Raw genomic sequence first — 11,345 nt, 5'->3', positions numbered from 1 at the left:
TGAGAAATTTGAAGCCTTGTTGATGTTAAGAAGCCCTTACAAGATCGACGTATAATTAATGGGTTCGTGCTCCACAAGCCCAATGCAAACGACTTCCATCAAATGGTGCATAAATTTATCCTTGAACTACCACTTATTACGAATAGATGAAAGACAATAAACTTGAAAACAAATAAACATACTCACACTTGTTGGCAATAGGACCCGTTGACAATAGGAGAAATATTTCACTCAAATTATAAACTTGAAAAGTTTCCTCATGATTTAAAATGAAAATAAACATACTCACACTTGTACCTAAAAATTTAACTTTTCTTTCTACCTACACAGACAATTTCCATGGAGTTGTGCCAAGTTAGTTCTCCGGATACAATTTGTTTATCTGGGGTATAATCGTCTTTTTAAGTAGAAGTGGAGGGGTACATGCGTCTTTTCATGTACTAGTTCAAGGATACATGTGTAATTCCCTCACCAAACAGTAAATACAAGTTGCAAACACTAATTGGACAACTTACCAAAAGTACCGAATAAATTATCACGTCTTTTCAATATATTTACTAAAAAGATCTTGCTAACGAGCGCCCCGGGGTGTTAGATAAGGATAAATTATATTGGTTGAAATGGTATTAAGATAGGAATTCATGACAAAATGACGCGTCGTTCGGTGTAATTAATGTTAATTTTACTCTAATATTTGCATTTTAATTCTTTTATCTAACGTCGCGGGGGCGCTTATTAGCTTTTGCCTTACCAAAATGCCACCAAATTAACAAAAATTCATTTATCTGACGTATAAACTTGTATTTGGCCATTTTCATGGACCAAGGGTATCTTCCTTATAAACTCGATACACTGAATGAACTCAAATCTCCCACATAAACCTAAGCACACAAAAGACACATATAGTTAATAATCAACTTGTTGATTAAATCTCTCCAAAGTAGAACCCCCCCCCCCCCTCTTTAAAACTCCCTCAAACTCCCCCCCTTTAAAACTCCCTCAAACTTATAATTACTCCACTTACACAATCATCATCATAAATCCATTCAAATCGTTGTAAAATTGCGCACCTCCTCATTTTCCCCCACCTCTCTCTCTCTCACTCACTCTGAAAAAGCCTCACGTGCAAGAAGGCATAGCCTGTAGTTTTAAACAAACACTGTATTCCTGATTACTCACAGTAGTACTGTATCTCTTGGAACCTTCAACCATATATTTTCACCTTTTTTCTGTGTTTTCCCTTTATTTTTCTATTTTATGACACCCTTAATTGCTTATATAATAAAGCTGTCTACCCCCCAATAAAGCTACTCTCCTTATCCCTTTTTTCTTCCTCACATTTTTTGGTCTCTCTCCTTCAACTTCTTTTTATTATTTCTCTCTTAATCATCATTATTATCACCTAATTATGGCATTAGAAGCAGTGGTGTTCTTTCAAGACCCACTAATTAATAATAATCCCTGTTCTACTACTACTAATAATTTTGGTATCAACTTTGAGTTTTCCAATAATTATTTTTCTCATCATCCCTCTAAGTTTTTCGAAGATACTTTTAAACTACCTTTAAATGTTGGGTTATTTGATCTCGTCAATAATAATAATAATATTTACGACTTCAATAATAACATAAATACTATTACAACCCCTGATTTTATCATTCAAAATAATATCCTTCAATGGCAACAACAACAGCAACATCATCAGCAGTATGTTACTACAGCTGATTATTCTTCGCCGGAAGATCATTTGTATCAATCCGGCGAAGCCCCGGCGCCGTCTACAGCTGCCGAACCCCCTGTAAGTGGTGGGGTTCGGAGGAAGAGACGGCGGCGGAGTTGTAAAAACAAAGAGGAAGTGGAACACCAAAGGATGACTCACATTGCTGTGGAGCGAAATCGCCGGAAACAGATGAATGAGTATCTTGCTGTGATTAGGTCCTTGATGCCTCCTTCCTATGTTCAAAGGGTATGTATGTTCATTCATTTTTTTTTTTTTATTTTTTTTTTTTAATTTTTATCGATTACTCTATATTATACTTCCTTCATTTCAAATTAAGTTTAATTTTTGTTTTCAATGACTAGCCAACAGGAAATAAGATTTTAAATAAAAAAACAAATAGAGACAGAGCGAGTATATTTATGTTTTATACTAGTATAATAATATAGATTCATAATTATTTTTGTGTATATACTATCTCCGTTAATTTTTATTTGCAACTTTGAAATAGTTGTTTTTGAATTATAATGTGAACAATATTTTGTTACTCCGAGTAACTTTTTGAATGTAAAGTAACTAGATATTGTGGCATTTTAAATGTAAAGTAACTAGTCAACAGGAAATAAGATTTTAAATAAAAAAACAAATAGAGACAGAGCGAGTATATTTATGTTTTATACTAGTATAATAATGTAGATTCAAAATTATTTTTGTGTATATACTATCTCCGTTAATTTTTATTTGCAACTTTGAAATAGTTGTTTTTGAATTATAATGTGAACGATATTTTGTTACTCCGAGTAACTTTTTGAATGTAAAGTAACTAGATATTGTGGCATTTTAAATGTAAAGTAACTTTTTGATCTAAAGGAAATGATAAATTTTTTTTAAAGGGAGATCAAGCATCAATAGTTGGAGGAGCAATAAACTATGTGAAAGAGCTAGAGCAACTATTACAGTCAATGGAGGCACAAAAGACATCAAACAAACAACCCCGCTGTCACGACCACCACCAAAATCCAACGTCACCACCACCACAAGGCGGTGGCGACAACGAAAACAAAAATGTTGGTAGTCATAATAAGTTGGATTCTTGTACAGAACCAACACCATTTGCTGACTTCTTCAGCTTCCCACAATACTCAACTAGGTCAAAACCTAGCTCGCCCGGGTCAGGTTCCGGTTCCGGTTCAGGAAGTAGTGGCAACTCAGTGAGTTGTAGCAACTCAGGTGTGGGTGACATAGAGGTGACAATGGTGGAAAGCCATGCAAACGTGAAGATATTGGCAAAGAAAGAAGCAAAGCAACTAATAAAATTAATAGCAGGATTTCAGGGTCTTCGTTTAAATGTTCTTCATCTTAACGTCACTACTGTTGACTCTTTCGTCCTTTACTCTTTAAGCCTCAAGGTTTGTTTCTTCTATTATTTGCTTTGATTACTTATTTTTGATTTGTTGTGTTCTCTTCCTTGCCTTTTGTTGTTCCTGTTTTGACTTTATTGTTTGGTGAAATGATGATTTGGAAAAAGATTTTTTTTTTTTTTTTTAACTCTGTTTAAAAAAATGTCCTAATTTGTCTAGCAAAGCAAAACTTTCACCTACATCAATAATTATAAATGGTTAATAGTTCCCCTGCATCTCTAAATGTTTTTCCTATTTGACGGTGATTTTCTCACAGAAATATGAATTAAAAACAATGAATTGTAATTTATCTTACTATGGTAGGCATTCTTTAGAGACAAAGAGACAAAGAAAAGAGCTAAGAGATGTTGAACATTCCATTCAGCTAACAACACGTACTCTTAATAGAGGACTATGTAGCTTAGAGAGTACTTATTAAATTAGAGGTCGTATAAAAATTAGGGAGAAAATAAAATAGTGTAATTCCGCATTTATCGGTTATGATAGTTAAATTATTCGATATAATAAATAACAAAAGACATGTTTCACTAGCCAAATCTATACGACAAATAAAATGTATATAGAGGAACGTGTGTATTATTTATTTCATTATTTGCTCAATTATCTCATAGGATTACCTATAATTATTTTATGAGGTGTGTGTTTTCCTTTTTATAGTAAGCTTTTACCAAGTGTACGACCAATTGATTCCGAAGGAATTTTTAGCTGTACTTACGATGGCCGATGGGTGTGGTTAGGTTCACCGCGGAACATGCATTTGTGTACCTTTAGATGCTAGGGAAAATAACATGTGAACGTCTGACTAGCTGATTATATTAACGGCTTTGATCTTTGGTTACTTAGAAATTAAGTTGTTGCTTGTACGAGTTTTGTGTATAGTCTCCGCAATCACCATTACATTATTTAACCATAAATAACCAAGTCCACTCCCTCCTAGAGCCACCAAAATACCAAACTCAACACAATATTTACCTTATTAAGCCTTGTTATTTTGTTAATGTGTTAAAATATTGGGGAAAATAGTTCTATGTATTTTTCCATTGTATTTTCCCATCTTTCATATTCGATCACATTACAATATATATAGACAATAGTTAGGAATATCTAACCCTAATATTCTCATAATATCATATCACAATATATTCTTATCTCAATATAATGTCTTTTTATTTTCCATGATCAAGTTATAAGGGTTTTTATTTTCAATTGTGCATATATTTGTTCCATGATTAATTTATTTTATTTTTAAACTATAGTTAATTAAATATTATTTTTGTAAAATAGGTCGAGGAAGGATGCCAATTGAATTCAGTTGATGATATCGCGGCTGCTGCTAATCATATTCTTGGTCAAATCAAAGAGGAAGCTGTAGATCAGTCACTTTAATATGATTATGCATATAATTTAAGCTTTTAATAATCTGTATTAGTAGCGCTAATGACAGGCTAGGTAAGGGGGTTTTCAATTATTTAAAATCGTTGGCCCTTTATATTATCCACAATATTTTTTTTCCCATTAATAGCTCATTTTTTTCGCCATACCTCATCTTTTTACTGTAATACTGTTAAATTACCCCTTTTCCATGGTGGGGTAAAGCTTGATTTCAGAAGGCCTTTTTTGTGCATTATTGTTACTTCTTTCTTTATTTTTATTTTATTTTTTATACCAAGTAGGAGTATAATTTTAGTTTATTGTTGTATTGAGTTTTTGTACAAATCACAATTTTTTATTTTTTTTTAACAAAGTACAAATCACTTTTTTTTTTTATTTAACAAAGTACAAATCACTTTTTTTTTTATTTAACAAAGTACAAATCACATCTTCATATCGATTAACAAACATAGTTTGGTCTAGTAGTAAAGTTTGCATATCTCAACCTTGAGGTTATGAGATCAAAACCCATTAGAAACACACTGGGGTGGGGATCCCTTACCCTTACCCCCAACTCCCAAATTGCCTAGTCCGCTAACCCGGTTCAAAAAGACCTATGATAGGTTTTGGCTCAATAGAGCCATTTTCCTTACCAACCAAAAAAAAAAAAACATCTTCCTATCAATTACTTTTCGTTATTTATAGATAATGTTGAGAATCTTGTTGATTCAATTCGTCTTAATATATATTTTTAAAATACCAAACTTAAACTACAAGTATTTGTTAGAATTCCCTCGTTTATATGTATACTAATAAATTAATTCACATATTAATGCACAAGTTTAACCATAAATGTATGCTACTTTTTTGAATGGATATATGCTACTTCATATAAATAAATAAAAAATTTGATTTTTATGTACTAGTACTTCTTTAAAAATATAAGGTCAAAATTAATATGATTACATAAATAGTGTTAATGAAAATCAAACTGTCGCATATATTCAGAAACAGTATGTGTGTTTGATATTTCTAACTAAAAAAAAATATAGAAATACTTATGATGTTTTTGAAAAAACAGAAGGTTAAACTTCTAAAGGTTCAGGAGTTTTTGTGTCAAATGTCCAATCATAAAAAAAAAATTATAATTTTCAGGGCCAAAATATTCTGCAATTCATTCAGGTTTATTTGTCTCCATGTCTTTACCTGCTTGTAAGTGTCTACAAAGATACAGTTTAGTTGTTATATGTTAACAATGTCACAGATAGTACTTGAACAGTTATATAATCCATCAAATATAATTGCAATCGAAGTCACTTCCAATTATTGGACTTGTTAATAGTGTTTATGAGTTTGTGTATAGGAACAAACAATTGACAATGTTGCTTTCACACATTGAGCTTTACTTGACAATTTCAGCTAGTATAACTCAGAGATCAACAGGAAAGATCGATTTTATTTTTGTGTGTAAAGAGAACCGCAATAGATATTATGAGATGGATGACCCTTATAATTACAGCTTGAATAATATTGTCGTTGAAATTTTTAATTAATTAATCTAGTTGGCATTCACAAAAAAGAATGATATATTAGCCATAAACATTGGCTTTTCCTACAAGCTAAGTTTTGAGTATCATTCTACTCTCATAGTGTTTGGAATTAACAAGTCCAATAATTGTCTAGATTAATCAAAAATTAAGGGTTGGACCCATTGAGATTTTATGCTACAACAAAAAAGGGTTCATCTTTGGCCCGACAGTGCGGCTCTTTGTAACAATGTAACATGCATGAATTTCACGTCAACAAAATTGAAAAAGAATTTGACTAAGACATCTTTAGAATATTACTGTGGGACAATTAATTAATTTGTCGACAGTTGATTAACACAAACACAGTTAAATAATTACTCCCTCCGTCCCTAATACTTTGCGGTTATTAAGTGATAAACGAGTCTGGGTCACTCCCGTCACAAGTGTCCACTTTAAACGACCAAGGAGGTTCCACCTCAAAATCATATGGCAATGAGGGGAGTAACCCTTTAGCCTTATAAAGTGGACACGACTTTCTCCTTTATCCTTTCTTCAATGTGGGATACGCATCCCACTATTTCTCTTCACTTTTATACTCTTTCAATGTGGGAAATGTGGAACAACACTTTCACTCACATGTGGGTTTTCTCATGAGCTCAACATTAAGAAACTTAAATAAAAGAAATAAAAACATATTGGAAATATAAATTTACATGGGGTTTGTAATAAAATAGAGAGATGAAGTATTAAAAATTCATGAGAAAACAAAATTTTATATGAGAAAACTAATTTTGCACAAATACTGGTGTAAATTGGTGGGTATTTTTAATGCAAATGAGTCGATCATTTTGAGATTAAAATTAGGCTAAAAGGGTCGAAGTTTTGGGGATGGAGGGAGCACTAATTATTGCAAGTCAAATAAAAAAATAATTCATTTGGCGACGGTTGATTAGTAGATTGGGTTATAGTTTTGAAAGAATACTGACCTTACCTCTTGTGTGTTTTTTCATTTAAAAAAAATATAGACTATTGTCCAATTCACATTATTATATACTATATTAATTACTTGTAAAAAATATTTATAACAACAAAATATACATAGAACGTCAACACTTGCCCGGTTTCAGAGAATCTGATCTTGAGCTATGATCGATTCTCATAATCTACCCATGTGGCTCTCTAAATACGAAAAAAAAAACCATCAATCTACATGCACTAATATGTAATTAGAGATCAACTTTCTTGCAATTTATTGAAGTTTTAAACTAATAGCTTAACCATTAGAATTAAAATGAAAAATTATCTAATTTGCAAACTACATACCCAATTTAATTAGATTGTCAAACAAATTGATTGACAACTTGACAAGTGAGACTCATATAATTAACAAATAGGTCTATCAAGTATCAACTAACCACTATTGGAGTAAAAACTAACTAAAAAGAGAGTAGCTTGAAATATTAAATGATACAACTAGATAAGAAGCAATAACAAGTTAATTTGGCAATAATTGACTTATACAAATTTTTGTATGTGGCTGGCCACATGATGTGACAAGGGTTACTGGTTTTATCCGAGGTTACTTGTAGGTGTTACTTGTATTCTGGGGTTACTTGTATGGGTGTTACTGGTTTTGGTCGGGGTTACTTAATTATAGGGTGTTACTGGTTTTGTCAGGGGTTACTTGTAGGTGTTACTTGTAATCTGGGGTTACTTGTATGGATGTTACTAGTTTCGGTCGGGGTTACTTGTAGGGTGTTACTGGTTCGATCTATCAGGTGTTACTTGTATTTTAGGGTTACTTGTATTTTAGGGTTACTTGTATGGCTGTTATTGGTTTTGATCAGGGGTTACTTGTAGGGTGTTACTGGTTTGATATGAGATTTTGGTCTGGAGTTACTCAGAATACAAGTAACACATACAAGTAACCCATACAAGTAACCTCATAATACAAGTAACAACCTACAAGTAACCCATACAAGTAATCTCATAATACAAGTAACACCCTACAAGTAACCAAACAAGTAACCGTGCCGCACTATGTGGCTTGCCACATTGAAAAACCTCTGATTTATTTATTAAGAAGCAATAACTATATCGATCCATGCACAATTTTTTCATTGGATAAATTAGGAAATATAAGTATTTCTTATTTTCTGTACATTCGTAAGGGCTTTATTTATTTTATTATTTTTTTTACAAGGGCTTTATATATATATTAAAATGTTTATAAATATTGTAAAGAAAATAAGAAATAACTATAACAATCCATGGTTCCATGCACAACTTGTTTTTGAACAATATTAACTGTTACTAATCTTACTATATTCTTCATAAGACATTAATTCCCCCACATAAACTTTCCGTACATGGCTAAACAACCTTTTTTGTGATTAAAAATAAATTAAATGAAATTAAAGTGACATTATTGTAGGGAGAACTATGCAAAAAGCATAATAAAGCATAATAAAGGAATAAAAAGTTGATATGGGTATAGGGAAAAGGAGATTCATTGTTGTTCCTAGGCCAGGGGGTATGACAGAGATGGAACAACATAAATGCCACTAGATTTCTTCCAAACATCATTGCATTTTTAAAATCATTGTTGTAATGATTATATTCTTTACATTATATCTAAAATTAAATGTGAATACCATAGTTTTTTTAAGAAAAATTTGACTTTTACCACCTCCAAAAAAACAGCTTAATTGATTTTACCATCTATATAAAAAAAGATTTACTTTACCACCAACAAAATTTTCAAAAATTCGATTTTACCACCAACTGACGGATTCCGTCCATTAATCCGTTAGTAGGGCCCACCTTTTTGATGTTTTTTTTTCGTCTTCCCCGATCTTCCATGTAAACCATCCAGTAACAAAATCAACTACCTCGGTTGGTCGAAATTTCATGTGGGACTAAGGAGGGGTAGGAATTTGGGGTGTGGGTTAAGGAGGTGGTCGGAATTAGGTGGTGGCTAGGGTTTTAGGAGTGCGAAATTTGGTGGTGGCTAGGGTTTTTAGAGTGGTCGGACTTAGAAGGGGCTTTATGGGTGATCGGAATTTGGTGGCTAGGGTTTTGATGTCGAAAATTGGTGGAAAGGGGGTCGAAATCAGTGCGGCAGTTGTGGCTGTGCGGTGGTAGCGGTTAGGTGGTGGGGGCTGGTCGTAGCGGTTAGGTGGTGGGGCTGGTCGTAGCCAGTCCGACGGTGGGGGTCCTGACGGTGGCAACAACCACTGATTGATGGATGTGATTATTTTTTAATTTTTTTTAATTTTTTTTAATTTACCCAATAATATGCGCAACATGTGTGCAAGGTAGGCCCCACTAACGGATTTATGGACGGAATCCGTTAGTTGGAGATGATTGGTGGTAAAACTTAATTATTTATTTTTTATTTTTATGTGGTGGTAAAGTAAATCTTATTTTTAGAGGTGGTAAATTCAATTAAGTGTTTATTTGAAGGTGGTAAAAGTCAATTTTTTTTTTTTTTAATGCTTTATACTTGTATAATATTACTCCCTAGTACTGTATTATATAATATATATATTTCCTCCCAGTCTTTGACATGGGTATAACTCTGGTCTGATCTACAGAACAAATTTATCTTGTAAAAAGTTGTATTGAGCTAATAGGTAGTTTTTTTCATTTAAACGTGAGATACGTAGTCCATACTAGTTGGTAATGAAGTTGAATAAGATCGAATGAAAGTCCTACAAGACTACAATATACAGTATAGATTTATTAAAGAAGTTAAAGTGACCATGACATCAATAAAGTTAAAAGTTCTGTAATTAATAATACTCTTTAACTAATTTTGTTACAAAAGTTAGCAAAATTAGTAAGGGAGACCAGTTCCAAATACAGTAACAATCTGTTTGAAATAACATTTAACACGCCAACATGCAAATTGATTAGATTCATATCATCAATTGGCCGTGAATTGACAAAAGGCCAATAAATAGCTGAGGTGATGAGATTCTATACATGATTTTTGTTGGAGTCATTAATGTAAGTACTTCTGCCCGACAATTATAATGTCTGTAAATAATTTTGAAATTGAAAAAGACGTACAAGAACAAATATATATATATGATCCATATTAGAAAACATTCACCCACATATATACTGAAGATATATGGTTCACATGGTTGGCTATGCATGGTTTGTCACTAACTGTTGTTCATACAATTTTTGGAAACAATTGTACGAAGATAATCGATCACATGTACATCTGTTTTGGTAGTGCAGCTCACTTAGACCAGTAACCACATAGATGCGGCTATAGCTAACATATCAGGTCGAGTCGAGTTCGTGTTCGTGTTTGAATTGAAAATTATTGATTAAACTATTTGAAAACACATTTCTAATCCAACCTATTTAATCCATTACTTATTTTATCCATTACTTGTTTAATCCACTTAATTAAACTTAATCATCTAATTTTTACGACTATTATCATATTAAAAGTAATCGTTTTCTAATAGACTAATTACAAAAATTTATCACCCACAATTTGACTTTTTTCTAAAAGTAATTACATACTCAGTTATTTTAATTTTCAAAATTTTCAATATCATAAGGTCAAATAGAAATATAGAATAGGTTGATTTTAGGATGAAAATATCAACCTTTTTCTTTTTTTTTTTTTTTTTTTTTTTTTTTTGAGGAAAATCAACCATAATTTTTTACCAATAAAGGAGTGTAAAACTTAAATAAATAAATAAATAAAACTGGCAACATTTGACAAGTGTAACATATAAAAAAAAGACGTAGGGACGAATATTTAAACTTTCCTCAGTTCTCCAATATTTTACTAAAAATAATATTTATCTCAGTATAAAATATTCATTTGTTGCAAATAATAAGAAAAGAAGGTAGTATAATGAGTAAAGCCCATAATTATTGATTGACACACATTACTAATTATTGGAACTTACTTTTGCTTGAAATTACTTATTTTTACATTTTTATTTTTATTTATTTATTTATTTTTTAAAATATGATGATACTCATTTTTGCTAATCAAGGCCTTGTTTCCTTAACCCAATTCCAATCAAATTAATATTATATCACTGTTTAAACTGATTTTCAAAAGTGGCCCGTTACCAAATTATTAGAAGTTAAGCAAATGTAACAAAGCCTTAAAAAGTGGATTATTACCAAATTGATAGCCTGGTAATGAAGCCTCTTCAAAGCCTTCCAAACCTAAATTCTGTTATAATCCCATTTTATTTTCCCACTCAAATCCAGGCTACAATTCCACAAGCATATACAAGTACTTCGTAACTCGTACAACTGTAATTT

The 11,345-nt window shown here is 31.8% G+C and overlaps 1 protein-coding gene across 1 annotated transcript; it reads left to right on the top strand.

Moving 5' to 3' along the window:
• The first annotated feature begins 988 nt into the window (after positions 1-988).
• LOC110706645 (transcription factor bHLH94-like) lies at positions 989-4,762 on the top strand. Its single transcript, XM_021884596.1, has 3 exons — positions 989-1,966; positions 2,611-3,126; positions 4,423-4,762. The coding sequence occupies exons 1-3, from the start codon at positions 1,409-1,411 to the stop codon at positions 4,522-4,524; spliced, it is 1,176 nt and encodes a 391-aa protein (XP_021740288.1). The 5' UTR covers positions 989-1,408; the 3' UTR covers positions 4,525-4,762.
• Positions 4,763-11,345: the final 6,583 nt, after the last annotated feature.

Source organism: Chenopodium quinoa, unplaced genomic scaffold (genome assembly GCF_001683475.1).
Source record: "Chenopodium quinoa cultivar QQ74 unplaced genomic scaffold, ASM168347v1, whole genome shotgun sequence".
Taxonomy (NCBI): Eukaryota; Viridiplantae; Streptophyta; class Magnoliopsida; order Caryophyllales; family Amaranthaceae; genus Chenopodium; species Chenopodium quinoa.
The sequence above is the reverse complement of the archived record's forward strand: the minus strand, read 5'-3'. Positions and strand labels throughout refer to the sequence as shown.